This window comes from Pistacia vera, unplaced genomic scaffold (assembly GCF_008641045.1).
Source record: "Pistacia vera cultivar Batoury unplaced genomic scaffold, PisVer_v2 Contig303, whole genome shotgun sequence".
In the NCBI taxonomy this organism is placed as follows: Eukaryota; Viridiplantae; Streptophyta; class Magnoliopsida; order Sapindales; family Anacardiaceae; genus Pistacia; species Pistacia vera.
This window is the reverse complement of record NW_022196117.1, coordinates 388,553-408,786: the sequence shown is the minus strand read 5'-3', so window position 1 is coordinate 408,786 and position 20,234 is coordinate 388,553. Positions and strand designations below refer to the sequence as shown.

The following is a 20,234-nucleotide window of genomic DNA, read 5'->3' as shown; positions in this document are numbered from 1 at the left end:
TAAAAGATTACTTCATTTTTTCACGTTCCCAGTTTCATTAAATTATCAAATCTTAAGACTTTGCATCTTAGTCTTTTTTTGAAAAATGGGGAAGGGATTGCTGAACAACTTGAACAACTTTTTTCAGATTGTTGTCTTCTTCAAGAGCTGGTTTTAAACATAGGTATCTCTCTTAGTATTAAGAGAATCAAGATTTGTATTCCTAGTCTAAGAACAATGGTTATTCGTTGTCCATCCAACCGACGCATACTTTGTGGGTGTGGTATCACAATTTATGCTGAAAAATTGAAGGTTCTCCTGAGCATAAATTGTCTAAATATTGAAATTTTACCTTGTGATTTATCTTCACTGAATTATGCATATATTGAAGATGACAGTGACAGTTTCACTCAGCAAACTGCTCAAAATGCATTAAAACTCATGACTGGAATTTGTAATGTCAAATCTCTTACGCTGTCAGGTGATATCCTTAAGGTATGATAGCTTACTGTTTTCTCATAAATTTCATATAAATGTATTATAAAGACTGATTCTTAATTCTCTTGTTTGGTTAAGCATCTCTTTTTTGAGGAAAATCTCCAAGATGGTCTTCCTCTATTTCATCGCTTGACTCATTTGAAGGTGATTCCCAGGAAACTTGGTTATACAGATTATCTAGTGTGGAAGGATATTCTTCAAAAATCACCTAACATAGGTAGAAAATTAAACTCTCTATATTGATTATAACCCCTTTGTCATAAAGTAATTTGTGATTGTCCTGCAGTTTCTTCTCGGATGACAGGGTACTGACAGATTTGCTGCAAGTTTCTATAATCTAGTAAAAATACAGAGATGTTGAAGGAGATCAACCATCAGTTAGAAGCAATAAACAAAGGGTCAACAAATTAGTGTACTTGAGTTTGATGAGTGCTGAGTATGGTTCTTATTCAGTACTCCTTTCATTTCATAAGTTGTTGAATTGGCATATCACAGCCAACTGTTGCAAAAGAAAACAGAAATTCCATATTCATGGATTTATTTGCTCACTTATGAATGCATTCACAAATTGGTGCATCGAACAAAGCAACAGTTAGTAACTGTAGCACAAACAAAATTGTTACATTAATTTGGTAAAGATTAGCAACAAGATAAACAATTTAAATATAACTGGAACATTGAACATATCATTGGATGTGCTTTAATTCTATGGAAAGAACATATGAGAAAAACTCTTGTTTTAGAGAAATCTATAGTTGGTACATCTCGGGTTAAGTCATGGATATCTCTCAGCTTCAACTGTCAAATTACTCGTAGTATTGAAATTGAAGATTATTCCTCCCTTACTTCAGGTTTCTAGTTTCATTATCAAATCATTAAGACTTCACAGCTTAGTGTTTTGATTCCAGGGGGAAACTTGGTTGTACAAATGATCAGTGTTGGGGGACATTCTTCAAAGATCTCCTAACATAGAATCTAACGTAGTTTAAACTCTTTAACATATTGGTTATAACCCTCTTTCAACAGGTAATTCTGATTGTCCTGCAGTTTCTTTTCGGGACGGTTGATCCCAAGGGCGATCAGTTAGTGATATTTTTACTATCCTTATGTTTCTATGATCTAGTGACAGATTTGGAGAAGTAAAAGGAGATAAACCATCAGTTACAATAAGCAAAGGGTCAACAAACTGGTGTAGTTTTTTATTATGTTTATATATGCAGTTTAAATTCCTTATTGGAATTGTGAAGATGGGCAATATCTGTAAGATTAAAAGAAAGGATAGAATTAGCGAATTACCTGACCATATCCTCCTTCACATTCTATCCTTCCTTCTAATAAGAGGTGTTTTGAGAACTTCTGCATTGTCAACCAGATGGAAACATCTTCGTACTTTGATTACGGATATCGATTATGATGACTCCACATACGGCCTCAAGGTTCATTTGGACACTAACTTCTATATTGCTAGAGAAAGATCTCTCATCTTTCATGCTCATTTAAGCAAATTCTATAATGCTATAGAAACAACACTCATCTCTTATGCTCATATAAGAAAATTTGTTCTTGTTTTGAAGTATACTTTGGTTACTACTGTAAGACATTTCATCTGTAATCTAAACAGAAATACAAAGAATATAATATTCTTAAACTATGAACCAGGAATCAAGAATTACCTCCAGCCATTGAAGCAAACTCACGAGCAGTATTTTGGATCTTCTAAGCTCTCAAGACACTCTATTGATGGTGTATTTTTCTGTATATTCGCGTTCTTGAGCTTAGGGACCAAAATAATATATTCATAACCAAGCTTCCATCAAGCTTTTAATGGCTGCTTAATGGCTGCCATAAATCCCAAACGTTTGAAAACTGAAGCGTTTGAAAACTGAACAAAGAACGTGGGACCATCAACTTTAAACTGATGAAAATCACGTTATTTACATCTCATGTAATGTAGTCTTACAACTACATCTCTAGTTAACCATGGATATCTGCTGCAACAAAATGCAACCTGCAGGAGCTTGAGCTTTCTCTTGACGGGGTTGTGTTACTGATAACACTTTCCTAGCCTAATTGCTCGTTTTTGGCCAGAATTCACTTCCCCGCAACCCACCCGGCGACTGCCCCTTTAGGCCAACCGACCTGATTCCGGCGCCATTGGACCTCCTGCCACCCCCATCGCTACCTGTCCCCTCCACACCAAGACCCCCGCTTCCCCACTCACTGCCCCAACCAATCACCGGCGCCACTAGGTTTGTGTTCGTGCGACCGCTGGCGGGTTGACGTTCCTGACGCCAAAAACTCCACCTGCCCCCACCATCACACCATTGGCATCTCCTTAACAAAACCCCTATCTCCGAACGGTGGGTTTCACGCGATAGTCGCAATTGTGGCTTGATTGGAGTCCCTTTTTTTTTTTTTTTTTTTTTTTTTGATTTGAAAAGTACTTTTTTAATTTTGTTTGAATCAAAATAAAAGGTTTATGGCAGTTTGGCGATAGCATTCTCGTGCCGGTCAGAATTCAAAATTGATAATTAAGGGTGCGATTGGAATTCATGAAACCATGGGTGAGAACGTAAATTCGCAAAACCTTGGGTGGGTAGATGCGTTGACTTATTCAGAATTAAAAACGTTAAGATTAGACTAGCCAACTCATTGTTCCTAGGCGCGTCACCGATGAGGCGATAACTACATCGCTGATGAGTCTTTTGGTCAGTTTTTTTATTTATTTATATTAATATATTTTAATAATTTATAAATACATATTTAATAAATAAATAAAAAGACTTTTTCTAACCCCTGATTTAATTTGGTCCAACCAATTAATTTTCTATTGTTAAATGTGATAAAGTTGGGATGGGCCGCCTGGAATAAAAAACCACTCGAGTCATAATCAGTTACGCGACTTCTCATTGCCAAGAATTTTCCGCACATTTGACTCAGATTTTTCTCTGGTTAAAACAAACGAGGTGGAACCTACACGATTTTTTTAGTATGTTACTTAAGAGTTTTTTAATTTAATTTATCTCAATTTCTAATATAGGTGATTATTAAAGGCTTATCTCATCATTAATTTTAGGATCTTATAAAATTAATTAAAGTTCGTATAAACTAGATATGTAAACACATATTCTATATAAGAATAATTTTATGTAATAATAAAAATTATAGTCTCAATTTGAATTAGTTATAATCAATAATAAACTTTATACTGTAATAAGTTATAGTTTTTTTATAATATAATTATCTGTATATTATAAATAATATATTATATTATAACATATATATAGATGTTTATATCATGAATTTGATATGAATTTATTAATTAATTATTAATATAGTATATATTTTATTCTATATTACTTGCATGAAGGATAATGAAGTGAAAACAATAGTTTTTTCCTACAACTCGAGTAAATTATAACATATTCCTATGAATAAAATTAGTTTGGTCATAGTGACTATAGCGGGAGTTTACTTTGACCAATAATGAAGAAGAAGGTTGTATGTAGAGATGTCAATACCAGGTTGTACTCAAGCAGAAGATAAGGGGAAGAGCCTAAGAGAGATGAGAATGAAAATGGCTTCCTTGAAATTCTTCATCTTCTTTCTTGTTCTCTATGTCGTAAGTTTTGTTATCGGTTTAACAAGTGCGGCTGATCCAACATATCTTTACCATTCTTGCCCAAACACGACAACTTTTAACAGTAATAGCACCTATAAATCTAACCTCAATTTTCTCCTCTCTTCAATTGTCTCAAACGCCACCCGCAGCAATGGATTCTCCGCCGGTTTCTACAACGTCACCGCAGGCCAAGAACCTGACAAGGTCTACGCTCTCTTTCTTTGCCGAGGTGATGTCACACCCACCACCTGTCAAGGCTGTGTCAACTTCGCTACCTCAGACATTCTCCGACGTTGTCCTGTTGAAGCAGAAAGTATAATATGGTACGACGAGTGCCTTTTACGCTACTCAGGCGCGTCTATCTTTTCTACCATGGCTAGTAGCCCCAGTATTATTATGTACAACCTTAATAATGTTACAGAACAAGCCCGGTTTAACCAGCTAGTAGGGACTACAATGATGGCAGCAGCAAATGAATCTGTTGATTCCCCTAAAAAATTTTCGACAAGAAAGGCTAACTTTACGGCCTTTCAAATACTGTACTGTCTTGTACAGTGCACACCAGACCTGTCAGATCTTGACTGTAACAGTTGTCTTCAACAATCTTTTGCTAATTTGCGGACTACCCAGGTAGGAGCAAGAGTTTTGCTTCCAAGTTGTAATAGCCGGTTTGAATTGTACCCGTTTTATAATGAAAACGCTACTGCCGCACCGCCGCCGCCGCCTGTGCTCTCTTCTCCACCTCCTGTTTCTGTAACAAGGCCTAAAGGTAAAGTTGAACTAACCCACTTTGAATTCTTTTCATATCTATTTTTGAGTTTACTGTAAAAATTGAAGCTCTTTAGAAGAACCGAGTAAATCTGAACACTGGTGTACAAAATAAAAGTGTTACCGTTCTTGCAGAAAGAAGCCGAATTTCATCTTCAATAATCATCGCCATCGTTGCTCCAATTGTTGTAGCTGTAGCACTTTTCATAGCCGGCTCTTGCTTCCTAATTAGGAGAGCAAGAAAGAAGAATAGTCCTCCACTAGAAGATAAGGGTAAATCTTTAAAAAGTTATTCTATCAACAATCCAAACAATCTTTTACTTTCCCATTTGTCTGTGCTCTAGAAATGTTATTGTTGCAATCTTTCGGATGATTAAATTATTTAATGTCTGGCTGTGCCTTTGTAGCTGGAAATGATGACATTTCAGCTGCAGAGTCCTTGCAATTTGATTTGGGGACAATTGAAGCAGCCACAAAAAATTTCTCAACTGATAACAAGTTGGGCGAAGGTGGATTTGGTGAAGTTTACAAAGTGCGTACAGCATTCCTGTTGCATTTATTTAGACACAGTTGGTTCAAATCTAACGTTTTATTGATAACATTCTCAGGGCATACTTCCTAATGGACAAGCTATAGCAGTAAAAAGGCTATCAAGCAGCTCTGCGCAAGGTGCAGAAGAATTTAAGAATGAGGTTTTATTGGTAGCCAAGCTTCAACACAGAAATTTGGTTAGACTACTGGGGTTTTGCTTGGAGGGAGAAGAAAAGATTCTTGTCTATGAATTTGTGACGAACAAAAGCCTTGACTACTTTCTATATGGTTTGAACTCTCTCTATGAATTTCAATGATTCATGAGTCCAATATCCTTGTTTTGCATTAGGCCAAATAGATTCTTTTATTCATGCTTTGTAGATGGGCAGATATGCTTCATTATGGATATGAACTCAACTCCTAAATAGTTTAATCTAAGATTTTGATTTTGACATATGCAGACCCTGAAAGACAAGCTGAATTGGATTGGTCAAGACGTTATAAGATAATTGGAGGCATCGCTCGAGGAATGCTTTATCTTCATGAGGATTCTCGATTGAGAATTATACATCGTGATCTTAAAGCTAGCAATATATTGTTAGATGGTGATATGAACCCAAAAATTTCTGATTTTGGCATGGCAAGGATAGTTGGAGTTGATCAAACTCAAGCGAATACAAACAGAATTGTTGGGACATAGTAAGTTTTGACTATTGCTTGCTTTGAGGAAAGCAGTTAAATGAATTCATTTGTCAATTATATAATCCTAACTGTTGAATCATCGCGGAAGAGAAAATATGTCTAATGATAGTTACAAATTTCTCCTTGAAATTCACAACACAAATAGCTCTAGGCATAACATTTGCAGAACCTGTTGGTTAGCTTTAGATATATTAATGTGTAAATTTTTTAGATTAATTTTCAAAGGTTCCTTGTTGTCTTTAATATTAACATAATCTCTGTCGCACAGTGGTTACATGTCTCCAGAATATGCTATGCATGGGCAATTCTCAGTGAAATCCGATGTGTATAGTTTTGGTGTGCTAGTACTAGAGATCATTACCGGCAAAAAGAACAGCAATTTCTATCAAACAGATGGTGCTGAGGATCTTGTGAGCTATGTAAGCAAACTGTATATTGTATTTCCCCTTTGTTAGAGTTAGTATCTTTACATGCAAATAGAGAGTGGAGAAATAAAAGATTTAGAGCTGAAGCTAATTGATTGTGACTAATTTATTGTTTCAGGCTTGGAAACATTGGAGGGATGGGACACCGTTGCAGTTGTTGGATTCAACCTTGACAGATTCTTACTCGAGAAATGAAGTGATTAGATGCATACATATGGGGTTGTTATGTGTCCAGGAAGATCCAGCTGAGAGACCCTCAATGGCAACAATAGTTCTCATGCTTAATAGTTACTCTGTTAGCCTTCCATCACCTCAAAAACCAGCCTTTTTCCTGGGTAGTAGAATGGAGGCTAGCATGGAAATAAAGGAGTTTGACTTTGATCAATCTAAAAGCAAGTCAATTCCATGGTCTGTTGATGATGCATCAATTACAGAAGTATATCCTCGATGATAGGGTGTTTCAGATTTCAATTCACTTGTACAACCAAAAGTGACAAAAATACTTGTTTCTGAATTGTAGTTTGGTGAACTGAAGCATCCTTCATCATATATTGATCCTATATTGGCCAACATTATTCAGGCAGATGTAGCCTGAAATGAAGGAGATCTATGATATAATTTTCATTATGTGCTATCGCCAGCCTTGATGGTATATTGGTATGCCCTGTATAAAACAGAGTTTTCTGAGGAAAGAGTATCAAATAGTTAATTTGTCACTCCTTTCCATTGATTTTTTTATCTGCTGCATTTTGAGTCTTCGAAAAATCAGTACCCTTATATTATACTTGAGTTATTACTCAAATACTTATTTTAAAAAATAAGAAGGGTCCCAGAAATTGAAGGCGGAATTTGCGCATCTTACATCACTTATGTCACTATCCATTAAACGTGTTTCCCCAGATTTGACTCAAATTTTCTGTCCACTTTCGTGGAAATTAATTGGCTTGAATTATCTTTATTGACTTTTGCAGACAAGTCTTCCTGCTAACCCAAATGTACGCAGTGAACAATTTTTTAACAGAAGTTTCTAGTTCATCTTGACAAGCTGGGTTCAAGGAGGCGGTGACTCAGTCAATGCCTCAGTTTTCACAATTTCATTCAAAGAAACTATCTATAAATACTGGTGTGCTGAAAGTCTGAAACATTAGAGTTGGCCCAACGGCAGTGCAAACAGCCTTGTTAATAACTTGGTCAGGATCAATTCTTCAAACATATTTATGCACATAAGTTACAACTGTTGCAAAAGAAAACAGGCATTCCAGATTCAAGGAGTTATTTGTTCACTTATGAATGCATTCACAAATTGGTGCATTGAACTAGGCAACAGTTCCTAAGTGTTAAAGCTTTGCTGTACATGAGTTTGATAAAATAAAAAGACTGCATCAGTATCAAAATTGTTACATTAATTTGGTAAAGATTAGCAACTTGATAAACAATTTAAATATGGAACATTGAACATATTATTTGATGTGTATGGCATATATATGTTCACATTCATGTTGTTTCTGTCCTAGAAAAAAATCGAGCCTTTTGTTTTACGACCGTCTGTGATCTTATGCATTCTCGAAGCCGAATATACGGAAAACACCTGAAACAAGATGAAACTTAGCATATAACCAGAAGTTCTGAAAACTTCTGTATTGTCAACAAGATGGAAATATTTCTGGTACTACGATTACGAATTTCGATTTTGCTAACACCCCTTGCCCTCTTAGTATTAAGAGAATCAAGATTTTTATTCCTAGTCTAAGAACACTGGTTATTCGTCGTCCAAACCTCATATGTCACTTATTTGGTGAGTGTGTTATAACAATTTATGCAGAAAATTTGATGGTTCTCCAGTGCATAAATTGTCTAAAAAGTGAAATTTTACCTCGTGATTTATCTTCACTGAGTAGGGTTCTTGTCGAGAACTCCTTTTCTAAAGTTATTTAATAAGCTGTTGAATTGGCATTTAATAGCCAACTACTGCAATAAAGAAAGAAACTTCCAGTTCCAGATTCATTTGCTCACCAGAAATGCATTCAAAAATTGGTGCATTGAACTAAGCAACTGTTCTTGAGTGTTGAAACGTACAAAAGGGAAGTTATGTCACAAAAGAGATTGCATCAATATCACCAATGTTACTTTCTCTCACACAAGTAAAGCACAAACAAATTGTTACAACAATTTCGTAAAAATTAGCAACTAGATAAACGACTTAAACATAATTGGAACATTGAACATATCATTGGATATGTATGGCATACATATGTTCACATCCTGTAATTTTGAGCATTCTCAAAGAGAGCATGTATTGAGATATGGTTTCTTCCTTCTTGAAAAATGTCGAGCCTTTGTTTTGCAACTGTTATGCATTCTCAAAGCCAAATATTCGGAAAACACCTAAAAACAAGAAACAGATAAGAACAAGAAAGGAATCTAATTAACAATTTAAAAATAATCCATCAATTTTTTTAACCTTCATCAGCTTGATATTTGTTCTTGTCGTCCCCAGCATATGCAAGTAGATTGTACTTGGGATTCCATTCCACACTATTCATGGCAGCACGGCATGGAATTTGATGCACCGTTCGACCAGTGTGTACATTTGACTGATTAACAAGGCAATAATGTTGTTACTACCATGTTGTAGAAAAGAAATACATGAGTGAATAGAACAATTTTGGAAAAAGAATGGTTCAGAAAGTGAACTTTTTTCAATAATTAGGTAAAATCAATTAACAGACATACACTATAAAAAGTTTTCTTGCTTTTCTCATGAGAGGGAAAAAGTTTCCTAGAAAAAGAAAAGCCAATAAATTAGATAGAGACATACTATATCTATGAATAAATCTTCACTGGCAGAAGCAATATAATCTCCCGTGTGATTGAAGCTTATGGTCCTGACAGGCCATCTGCAAGAGCAAAACAAAGATTTCATAGGTAGAGTGCAATTTGTAGAATTTAAACTTCTTACTAGAGACAGACAATATATCAAAAAGGAAATAAAATAATGGGGAACCATCAGTCAAAACTCACTCAAGTTTTGTGAATGTACGGACGCAGAGCATCTCTGAGATATCCCAAAGGCTGACTAAGGAATCAGCACTTCCAACAGCAAAATATCTGTTGCAACACAAAGAATTAAGAATAGTTTAAGATCTTGATTTCTTGAATGATACAACCTCAGCCCCACTAAACTACCTTATAATAAAAAGATAGAATCAAAAGTTACATAGAAATATATTTCAGTAAGTTCATGCATGATTGGGTCACGTGAATAGTATGCAGATAATGTAGACAGCTTGAAAACACACCTTCCCATTGGATCAATCGCGATGCAATAGCAACCGGCTGTATGAGCCATGACAGTGTCAAGAGGTCGAAGAGATGGGTATGATAACACTTCAACAGTACCTGAGCGGAATAAATACAATCAACAAAAATATGTTCATTAATTTAGTGAAAGCACTGCAGTACTGAAAATTAAGTAAAACAAATAATAATAAACCATATATTTGTAGCATCTAAACAAAAGCAATTCCCAGCCCAGAAATTTGTTCTCACCATTTCCAGTAGTCAAAAAGAACATTTCTCCTGTCATGTTCCAAGCAATCTCATTTACCTGGAGACAAGAAAAAGAAAACTATTAAGAAATTGAAGGAAGCCACACAATGTGATATGGGTAAACTGAAACAAGCGGTATTCATCTAAATTCATGATTACCTCATAACCAAACTTACGCCTATGAATTGGCTTGAATTTCCGAACATCCAATATTGTTAATTCATCATTCTGCAGAAATAAAGAAGAAACATGTTGCATACTTTATAAGCATGGTGAAAGGAGCTTCCAACAACTGGATGATCCAATGGATACTAAAAACTAGTATTATCTGAAATTCAAAGACTATGAACATAATCCCAAACACATGGAGCTTTTTCTAAGAGATGAGAATGTAAGGCATACCCTATTACCAACAGCAACGTGTGTCCCATCAGGTTTATAAGTTATGTTGATGTTCTCACCACTAAGTTCAGCCTGCTGTGAGCATTTTCCACCTGCAGAACCCAAAGTAGACATACTTAACCATTTAATTTTTTTATGAGAAGGAAAGATTGGGAAAATTTTCTTATTATCTCCATTGATTAGCCATTCTTTAAGGTGGTATTTTGAGGTATCAAAAAACATGATTAATTGTTCTACAAATAAAATCATCAGTTAACTTTCACTAGTGATATTTACAAACTCTAGATCTTTCCAACATCAGAAAACGAAAATGCTCTCATCAATTTATGGGGCAACAACTGATGACTTTCAAATACAAGATAAAGTAAAAATTTATCTAACCTCTTACTCGACTAACAACTTAAATTCAGCTGTGTGATCCTTAATATTTTAATTTTATTAATAGAAGATGTTAAAGTGAGAATGCATTCACTTACTTCGAACATCCCACAAACGTACAGTCTTGTCACCTGAAGCAGTGGCAATCAAATCAGCATGTTTTGGGTCCCAACATAACTGATCCACACTATCAGCATGCCCCTTCAATTCAATATCTTTAACTTTCCCCTGCAACAAACATCTTCAAAAGATCAATACCAATGCCAACAATGACTCACTTACAACTTATAATTCCAAAAATTTCTCTCATTCACCTCAAAATTTCAGTGCAAACACATAACAAAACCACAAAAACAACCACCTTCAAGCTAGGACAATCCTAGAAGATAACAATGTTTTTCCATCCAACAACAATTTCCCAGAAAACTCACCAAAGTTCCGTACTACAAATAAAATTCCAACATCTAGTATTATTAAATTTTTTTCCAAAACATTAAAAAAAAAATAAATAGCTTTACATGATGACCCTGGGGCTCAATGTGCCAAACTCGAGCTGTTTGATCAACTGAACCCGATGCAAGCTTTGTGCCCGTACAATTCCAAGCCACAGAGTGAACCTATCAGCAAAACCCACGACAAAATAAGATTAAGAGCACGTTTAGTTAAGTAAAAAATTGAAATACAGAGTGTGAAGTAATTAGAAAAAAAAAAAAAAAAGACCTTCTTTTTGTGGCCCGTGTATTCCCTGCTGTGGAGGTTCTTGAAGGGTATAGTTTCTCCCATCAGAGCGATCGTTACGATTTTCTCGGCAAAAAAACAGAGCAACAGAATGGGAGTTGGGTAACTAACGGGGGCGTGAGAATAAGACTGTGAGTGTTGGTAAAAGCTACGTCGTTTTGGTGAAACATATAGTAGCATACACTCGCATGCACTAGATATTTTTCCTATAATTACCAAAAATTTTTTACCTAAAATGAGTTTTAAATAAAGATAGATTGAAAATAAAAAATTAATAAGAACTGTTTGTGAGGATAATATTATTAAATTAGTTTTTCTTATATAATTAATGTGATTAATTAAATATCATAATTAACAAAATTAACTATAATATTATAATATCACATACATGGATTATTTTGAATGTCCATATTCCTATGACAGTAATTTACTTTATATTTACATGAAAAAGTCTTATGTAAAATAGACGTATTAGGTCATTTATATGTTTTGGAGAGTCTAAATTTAGATAAATATATCATATTATCTATGTGTTTAAAAACTATTAGATGAAGAGAAATATTACCTCATCTAAATATTCTTAGAAAGTCTTGAATGGGGCTAACATATTATGTTATTTATATAATTTTAGAAAAATCTCACGCGAAATACACTATTATGTTACATTTTTTTAACTCTTAAAAAGAGACAAATATACCACTTCATTTAAACATCAATCTTAATAAACTGTTGATGCGAAAAATTGCACCAATCAGAGGTATGTGATTAACAATGCCAGAACACGTAAAATGAGTGTGTAACCCTAATGGATTAGTGATAGATGTGATGATGAATGCGTGACAATAATCGTAAAATAACAAGGAGCAAAAAAAACTTTTTAAAGTGGTTCGGCTGCCTGAAATACAAAACCTATATCCACTGTTATGTTATTAAGTGCTTTAACGAGTTAAGTTCTAATGAGTTATTTTGAATTATAAAGAGTTATCTCAACGAGTTTTTTCTCTATTCTCAATCTCTATCTCTTGAATCTCAGTCTCTATTATAATTAGGTTTATATAATACCCGTTATAAGATTAAATTAAAAATAAACTCAAACCGAAAAATAGGGAGATCTTCAACTTTAATGATAAAATCTATACCATAAGAAATAATCCGTTTTGGATTCATCGCTCAACATAAACAATCAACGAAAATAAAAGAAAAATTATTAGACTCCGTCATCAAATTTCTCGTTTATTTCAATATATGGATATAAATGACGCGACAAATTTAACACAAAATCAACCATATAATAAATATTATTGTCAGTTCAAAAAAAAAAAAAAAAAAAAAAGGGACCAGTCATAATTAATCAGGAGCGAATAGTAAAAGTGAAAAAAAAAAAAAATGGAGGTATAAAAATAAAAAAATTTGCACCGACGCCTAAGGTAGAGAGGTAGATACAGATTACACAGGGAGAGAGAGTGTCTGGTCGGGATCATCCCACCAAACACCACATCTCTTTACAACACAAATTCAATCACACCTCTAATCTCATCCTTACCTGTACACCTCATCTTCAGCCTTCTGATCTCATCGATCGTTTCATCACAAACAATCAATCTCTCGATCAAAGATGACTTCCTCCGGTGGTGGCCGCTTCATGGCCTACTCTCCTTCACCTTCAGCTCCTCACTCTCCTCATATCCCCTCTCTCCGCTCGGCCGCCGCCGCCGCCGCTTCCGCCGCTCTCCTCGATCAAGAAAAGTACGATCTCACTCTCCTTCGATCTTATCTTTTGTTTTTACACTTGTTTGTGTTTATGTCGTGTTGATGCTTTGCTGTATCGACTGAATACTTGTGCTGACTAACAGATAGTTGAATTTTACTACTGGATTGTTATGAGATCTGACGTTGTTTCGATCTTTGATTTTGTATGTGTTTGTGTTGTTGCTGTTACTGAGTTTACTGAATACTTTTACTGACTTGCAGAGAGTTGCATTTCGCACGTGTTAAAAGAGATTTAATTAGCAGATTATGAGATCTGATGTTGTTTTGATCTTTAATATTATACCTGTTTGTGTTGTTACTGTTACTGAATACTTGTACTGACTAACAGATAGTTGAATTTTTCACGTGTTCAATTAGATTTAATTAGTATATTATGAGATCTGGTGTTGTTTTGATCTTCAAATTTATATGTGTTTGTGTTTTGTTCATGTCAGATTGTTAATGTTACTTGATACTAAGTAACTAAGGCCTAGGTGAAGAACTGTGATTTTTGCCTTTTCTTTTGCTCATGTTAAATTAGATTACAAGATCTGATGTTGTTTAGATCGTAAATTTTATATGTTCATGTTGTGTTATAGTACTATTAACTAACTTCTTTTAAGTAGAGATAGTTGAATTTCTCTCTTGTTTCTTTTTCAAATATTTTTTTTTTTCCTTTTTTTGCTTGTAGTTTGATTTAATTATTAGATTATAAGATCTGATCCTGTTTTGATGTTGAATTTTATGTGTATTTATGTTGTTTTCGTTAGTGTTACTGACCAGCGAACTGTTTTTAGTATTTTTGCAATTTTTGTGTGTATTGAAGTAGATTAATTATTAGATTATAAGGCCTGATGTGTTTATGAAAGGATTGTGTTGTGTTTTAAGTAGGTTTTAGGTAGTTAATTGTCATATAGAGTGAATAATAGTTAATTGAATGAGATTGTAGATGGTTGCCATGGTTGGTAGTGAAGAATTGTGTAAATGTAGATCCGTCACCTTCCTAGTTTGTTTTATTAGTGCTAATGGTTGTTGGATTGTGACGTTTAAGATGCATGGCACTGTGGAAATTAATGAAGTGGCCTAACTTTTATCGTAGTAATAGTTGGTGATGTATTATTTTATTAGATGTTTGTTTTACTTTTAAAATTAAATGGCTATATTGTATTTTAAATAATTTTTAGATGTTTAATTGTGAGTTAGATTGAATATTGTTTAGTTGATCGTGAAGTGTTGTATATATCATTTCTTGTAGTTTCGACACCTTCCATGTTTATGTTGTATGTGCTAATGGTTGTTGGGGTGGTAATTTTTAAGTTGTGTTGCATAGTGGAAATTAATGAAGTGATCTAGCATTTACTATAACGACATAAGTAGCTGTGAGCATCTCAGTATTCGAGTACACTTAGGTGTTTGTATTTAAGTTGCTATTAGTAACTTACTATACTTGGTTAAATTTTGTTTGTTGCAGATATCTCAACGAACTTCTAGCTGAGCGTCACAAGCTGAACCCATTCTTGCCTGTACTCCCACATACCTATCGGTTGTTGAGCCAGGGTCAGTTTTCGAAACCTCTATTTTATTCCCGTAAAAGGGTTGACAGCAGGAATAATATTCAAAGCCTCTATGTTACTTTATGTTTCTATTTATTTATTTGTTTATCTTTGTCATTTTATAAGGAATGGAAGGAAAAAGGTTGGGATCGACTATCTGCATGCCATGTAAATAGCTGCTTAGTTATCGACATAAACCTACCACTTGTTAACCTACATTAAAGGAGTTAGGGATAGTTGACTCTGTATTGGAAAAATATCTTGAAATCCTAATCTAGATTTTCCCTTTTTATGCCGTCATCTTAGCAATTTTAATGGTTCTACCTCTTTTGGCTAGAAGAAGAGATGGATACATGTATTTGGTTGACACCAAGAGGGAGGGCACTTGATGCAGCCTTTCATAATCTGAGTCTGAAGACGATGTTAGAGAACCAAGAGAACTTCCAAGTAATCTTGAATGTGGGAAGAGAGAGAGATTGAATGGAGATGGAAATGGGGGGGTGGTGGTGGTGGTGGGTGAAGTCTAATTCTAGATACCTACACATCATGGTAAATATTAAGGACAACATGTTTCAAGACTGACAAATATAACAAAATATAAAATCAAACAAACCATTTAAAATAACTGCTCTACTTATCTGATACTGTTACTACTTCAGCCATTTAAAGTGGTTGGACTAAGGCTTTGCTAGGTTGAGTGAAATACGTGGCCTACTGCATTTCTAGAGCTTTAAATTTGGTATGTCTAGATGGAAAACTTCTAGCCAAAAGGGGTGGAACCTTACAGAAAAGCCTTGCATGTCTCATTGAATGACTGCTTTTTATTTACTCTATATTGTACAAACATCTTGTGTAAGTGCCAACTTTTAGTTATGAGTTTCTTACTGTACTATTTGTTTGTACACAAACTGTTATCACAGTTGAGATGCTGATTTTTGGTTTTTCTTACTTACATCTGTTTGTGAATCTAACTAATTATTTACTTTACTCACTGTTTCTGATTCAAAAACATTTTCCCATAGCGTGCATAACTGTGTCTATATATTAGCCTTAACATGAGAATAGTATTGTATGTGTTCCTCTTTCCTTTAACATTAGATTTATTTTATGGGGGAAACTTTATTTTTAACTAACTCAATTAACATTCCCCTGTTGTCTCTCCATTTTGTGGTGACTGCTAACTAATTTGTTAACAAATGCTAACTGGTACATCTTATTCTTGAAAATTGACATTTTTGGAGCAGAAATTATGCGTGTAACCACACTGTTGGGGAATGCATCAGTTTTAGGTCAAAGTGGGCTTGAACATGCTAGCCCCCTCGCCTCTGGAGGAATATTTTCAAATGGAGGAGCCGATATGAACGGATTGGCATCACGGTTTCAATCAGAAGTACGGATACTAACCATTAACATAACTGTCTTTCCATCTAATTTTACTGTCTTTTAGAAGCATTGCTGACACAATTTTTACATTTCATGCTAACATAACTTTTCTGTGAGTTCTTGTAGTACAAATGCTACTTTTTCTATGACAGGTAGTCTTGAGGCTAACATCAAGCAGCACTGAACATATCATTTAGCTTAGCATCCTGTTCTGGAATCTGACCTCTAATTAGCGGTTCTCCATTGCCTTTTGGTTGTCCATTGAAAATGACACCCAGCAGTTGACGTTTTTAAGAATAACTTATGGAATGAAAATTCAGATCTTGATAGGATGATAACAATACATGCCGAGTCTTCAGCGAGATATCATCCAACTATGAATCCTTCGACAACAAGAGTTTTGTTATTCTAGTGTAGATTACTGACTCTTAAATTATTAAATTGTTGTCTTGTAATAGGATGCTTTCCATGAGTTTTGGGTTTCATGAAAATGCTTATCTGAAGTGCAGCTGGACCTGCTGGCTGGTCAAATGACCTTCAAGTTGGTTGTTTAGTTTTTGGTAGTTGACTAATGCATTGGAAAGTTTTTGTCATTCTGGCTTCAGATTTGGAGCCCTTGAGCTCCATGGTCTTCTATGGATCTGCTTAAATGTATTGTAACAATTTGGGCTTCTAATTGTTATATCTTTTAAGGTACACTTAGTTGCTTCAGTGTATATTTTTGTCTTCAATGTCCTGAGTTGATGCAGCTTGATACTGAAATGGCTATGGGAATCACTGGAGGCCATCAATTGAACCAGTCTTTATATTTTCCTCATGCATGCAATCCAACACGAGACTATTGAATTAATCTGTTACTGCATGTTGTAATGATGTCTGGGATGACATTGTGCAGATTTCCAGTTTAGTGCAGCCCACATCAGCACAAAATTGGCTTAGTTCACAAGGTAGCTCATCAGGTCTTATTGTTAAGAGGACAATCAGAGTGGATATTCCAGTTGACCAATTTCCTAGTGTATGATTGAACTTGCTCTGTTGTGATTTTGCCTTTTTTATCTGGCAGTTGCCTGTAATATTTTAATTTTGCAGTACAACTTTGTTGGACGCCTCCTTGGTCCTAGGGGCAACTCTCTTAAGCGAGTGGAAGCCAGTACAGAATGCCGTGTTCTGATCAGAGGGCGTGGTAGTATTAAGGATCCAGCAAGGGTATGGGTAATAATGAATTCTTCTTTTCTCATTTTCCACGTCTGTATGTTTCTGAATTGGATCCAACCAGAAAGATCTTGTTTTTTGTTGTTGAACTTCTTTCTGAATTGAAAAATCATTATCCTCTTTATTTTCTCATGTTTGTCACCTCATTCTCATTTTAAAGGAAGAAATGATGAGAGGAAAACCTGGTTATGAGCATCTGAATGAACCTCTTCATATCCTGGTTGAGGCAGAACTACCAGTCGAAATAGTTGATGCTCGCCTAATGCAAGCACGTGAGATACTAGAAGACTTGCTGAAGCCTGTGGTGAGCAGCCTTCTTTCATGTCTCCCTTTGAAGAATTGTGTTCTCTGTTTTACTTCTTTCTTGGGTATAGTGCTTACTTATTTTATCCCAATCTTTATTTAGGACGAAACCCATGATTTCTATAAGAAACAACAACTGAGAGAGCTAGCAATGCTCAATGGTACACTTCGTGAGGAAGGTTCTCCCATGTCGGGTTCGGTGTCTCCCTTCCACAACAGCCTCGGCATGAAGAGAGCTAAGACTAGGGGGTAATGGTTCTCAATCAATGGGCTTTTGGAGCTTCCACATTAGTGTCTGCTAGTAAACAGCAGTTCCCACATCACAGTTGTTGCTGTGTCAGACAATCCCTCCAACTGCCATCGGGGCACTGGCGCTATATATATATATATATATATATACTGTGCTAGTTCTAACTTATTTCTCTATGAAGTGTGTTTATCCTCTGTCCGGAGGTGGTTTAGTGACAGTCAGTAATGTGTAGTAAGAGATGAGTTCTGGGGGTTTGCATTTATATGTTGGTTGAGGCAATCGGTGAGAGCATTATCTCGCTGATGCCATTCCTGTATTATTATTAGGCCATATTATTTATAAGCTTGTAATGACAGTTTTGATGCGTTGATGTGAGGGGTTAAGGTATCTCGTTTCTACACAAAATGTGAAGCGAGCAAGCGGTGGTAGTTTGGGTTGAGTGTTATGTAGTAGGTAGTTTAGATGGTATTTAGATTTGTTAATGGCAGTCTCTGCCATCTCTATTGTGAATGCATTTGCTCTATTCCCCTTCTTCCTATCATTCAATTTTCAGCACTTATCTTTTCTGCATATTATAGAGGATTGGTATTATGGCAATGGATGGCATGGTTTATATATTTGATATTAGAAATGTTATTACTTGTTTCTGTAAAACAAAGAAAGCCTTATATAGTTGTTCTAAGGGGTTTGGACTAGATAAAAGCCATCTTACAGATTATTATTTATTTTCTTAATTAAAAAAAAATGTTTTTTAATCTATAACATGTGAAATTATGTTAGATGATAATAAGCTCAAATAAAATTATGACTTATGATCAAAGTTTTTCAATCCAATTGGCTCAAATGGTTTGAGAATTAGAATTGGCGTGAGGGTATATACTCTATATAGTCCCGCGACCTTATCTGGATCGTGCGGCGTGCATAAAAAGTAAAAACGAGATTGATCACTAAGTAAGCTTTGAAAAAGTCTCACAGAACACAAACAAAACGAATAAAGATAGAGAGAAAACTTTATTACATAAAACCTTTTCATAATTATAGCCATGGGATCAAACAAATTTATTACTGTAAAGAGGTTATAATTTAATAAAAGTATAATTATAAAAANTATTTCTGCATATTATAGAGGATTGGTATTATGGCAATGGATGGCATGGTTTATATATTTGATATTATAAATGTTATTACTTGTTTCTGTAAAACAAAGAAAGCCTTATATAGTTGTTCTAAGGGGTTTGGACTAGATAAAAGCCATCTTACAGATTATTATTTATTTTCTTAATTAAAAAAAAATGTTTTTTAATCTATAACATGTGAAATTATGTTAGATGATAATAAGCTCAAATAAAATTATGACTTATGATCAAAGTTTTTCAATCCAATTGGCTCAAATGGTTTGAGAATTAGAATTGGCGTGAGGGTATATACTCTATATAGTCCCGCGACCTTATCTGGATCGTGCGGCGTGCATAAAAAGTAAAAACGAGATTGATCACTAAGTAAGCTTTGAAAAAGTCTCACAGAACACAAACAAAACGAATAAAGATAGAGAGAAAACTTTATTACATAAAACCTTTTCATAATTATAGCCATGGGATCAAACAAATTTATTACTGTAAAGAGGTTATAATTTAATAAAAGTATAATTATAAAAATTACTGTTTCAATTTCTTATTTTATAAATTAAAATTTAGTAGTATCTATTGTGATTTTAATTCATTATTTTAGTAGTGATTGCTGCAATTAGATGATAAGATAAAAGAAATAACTCTGAGAATGATAGTGAGAAAATACAAAAAGTTTCGTATCATGAAATTCTAAACATACTTAAGAAGCTAGAAATATTATGGCTTCAACAAGGTGTGCTAGTGAATTATTATGAACTTGCAAGTTAAAAGATGTGGTAACAACTTTAAAATATAAATCATTATCACAAACAACTTTAGATAAATATTTTGTTTCATCTCAAACTTTTAATGTAATATATATATATGACAATTTTTTTAAGACGAGAATTACAAAAATTATAATTTATTATAATGTGAAGTTTATTCTTATTTATAGCTATTCCAAATTGAGACTGTAATTTTTTATGACTCTATAAAGGTTATTGCTCAACTAAGACTTGTTAGCTTTAACCCGAAGAATGGAGATGAAGAGAAAACTCAATTGCTCCCACTTAATTTAATGGA

At 34.5% G+C, this 20,234-nt stretch overlaps 3 protein-coding genes and 1 long non-coding RNA gene across 7 annotated transcripts; 3 read left to right on the top strand and 1 right to left on the bottom strand.

The window, feature by feature from the left end:
* The first annotated feature begins 334 nt into the window (after positions 1 to 334).
* Positions 335 to 977, top strand: LOC116135846. The gene is made up of 3 exons (XR_004128944.1): positions 335 to 474; positions 556 to 694; positions 764 to 977. It is a non-coding gene; the product is annotated as an uncharacterized LOC116135846 (long non-coding RNA).
* A 2,954-nt stretch (positions 978 to 3,931) lies between these two features.
* On the top strand, positions 3,932 to 7,241 carry LOC116135844 (cysteine-rich receptor-like protein kinase 10). 2 transcript variants are annotated; one of them, XM_031421556.1, is made up of 7 exons: positions 3,936 to 4,868; positions 5,003 to 5,140; positions 5,275 to 5,399; positions 5,476 to 5,686; positions 5,860 to 6,097; positions 6,369 to 6,519; positions 6,644 to 7,241. In XM_031421556.1, the coding sequence occupies exons 1-7, from the start codon at positions 3,989 to 3,991 to the stop codon at positions 6,974 to 6,976; spliced, it is 2,076 nt and encodes a 691-aa protein (XP_031277416.1). In that variant the 5' UTR covers positions 3,936 to 3,988; the 3' UTR covers positions 6,977 to 7,241. The 2 variants fall into 2 exon arrangements, with proteins under 2 accessions (XP_031277417.1, XP_031277416.1); XM_031421557.1 differs by lacking the exons at positions 6,369 to 6,519; positions 6,644 to 7,241 and having other exon boundaries at positions 3,932 to 4,868; positions 5,003 to 5,155; positions 5,296 to 5,399; positions 5,860 to 6,098.
* Positions 7,242 to 8,603: 1,362 nt separating this feature from the next.
* On the bottom strand, positions 8,604 to 11,721 carry LOC116135800 (THO complex subunit 3). The gene is made up of 11 exons (XM_031421519.1): positions 11,575 to 11,721; positions 11,373 to 11,471; positions 10,953 to 11,082; positions 10,477 to 10,568; positions 10,234 to 10,302; positions 10,075 to 10,132; positions 9,825 to 9,924; positions 9,547 to 9,633; positions 9,344 to 9,422; positions 8,987 to 9,119; positions 8,604 to 8,910 (listed from the first exon to the last, which is right to left on the bottom strand). The coding sequence occupies exons 1-11, from the start codon at positions 11,635 to 11,637 to the stop codon at positions 8,876 to 8,878; spliced, it is 945 nt and encodes a 314-aa protein (XP_031277379.1). The 5' UTR covers positions 11,638 to 11,721; the 3' UTR covers positions 8,604 to 8,875.
* Positions 11,722 to 12,999: 1,278 nt separating this feature from the next.
* On the top strand, positions 13,000 to 18,588 carry LOC116135787 (KH domain-containing protein At5g56140-like). Of its 3 annotated transcripts, none has more exons than XM_031421503.1 (7): positions 13,000 to 13,338; positions 14,813 to 14,898; positions 16,139 to 16,284; positions 17,173 to 17,224; positions 17,341 to 17,489; positions 17,650 to 17,793; positions 17,896 to 18,588. In XM_031421503.1, the coding sequence occupies exons 1-7, from the start codon at positions 13,208 to 13,210 to the stop codon at positions 18,043 to 18,045; spliced, it is 858 nt and encodes a 285-aa protein (XP_031277363.1). In that variant the 5' UTR covers positions 13,000 to 13,207; the 3' UTR covers positions 18,046 to 18,588. The 3 variants fall into 3 exon arrangements, with proteins under 3 accessions (XP_031277363.1, XP_031277361.1, XP_031277362.1); XM_031421501.1 differs by having other exon boundaries at positions 13,001 to 13,338; positions 17,173 to 17,292; positions 17,367 to 17,489; XM_031421502.1 differs by having other exon boundaries at positions 13,002 to 13,338; positions 17,173 to 17,292; positions 17,367 to 17,483.
* Positions 18,589 to 20,234: the final 1,646 nt, after the last annotated feature.

Bases quoted from the DNA above. Each gene is read 5' to 3' on its own strand.
- LOC116135844 (XM_031421556.1), top strand. From the start codon at position 3,989: ATGTCAATACCAGGTTGTACTCAAGCAGAAGATAAGGGGAAGAGCCTA. The intron at 5,141-5,274 runs GTAAATCTTTAA...GTGCCTTTGTAG, and splicing joins TCCTCCACTAGAAGATAAGG to CTGGAAATGATGACATTTCA. The intron at 6,098-6,368 runs GTAAGTTTTGAC...TCTGTCGCACAG, and splicing joins AACAGAATTGTTGGGACATA to TGGTTACATGTCTCCAGAAT.
- LOC116135800 (XM_031421519.1), bottom strand. From the start codon at position 11,637: ATGGGAGAAACTATACCCTTCAAGAACCTCCACAGCAGGGAATACACG. The intron at 11,472-11,574 runs GTCTTTTTTTTT...TTTTGCTGATAG, and splicing joins ACACGGGCCACAAAAAGAAG to GTTCACTCTGTGGCTTGGAA. The intron at 10,303-10,476 runs GTATGCCTTACA...TTATTTCTGCAG, and splicing joins ACGTTGCTGTTGGTAATAGG to AATGATGAATTAACAATATT.
- LOC116135787 (XM_031421501.1), top strand. From the start codon at position 13,208: ATGACTTCCTCCGGTGGTGGCCGCTTCATGGCCTACTCTCCTTCACCT. The intron at 13,339-14,812 runs GTACGATCTCAC...TGTTTGTTGCAG, and splicing joins GCTCTCCTCGATCAAGAAAA to ATATCTCAACGAACTTCTAG. The intron at 17,490-17,649 runs GTAATAATGAAT...CTCATTTTAAAG, and splicing joins AGGATCCAGCAAGGGTATGG to GAAGAAATGATGAGAGGAAA.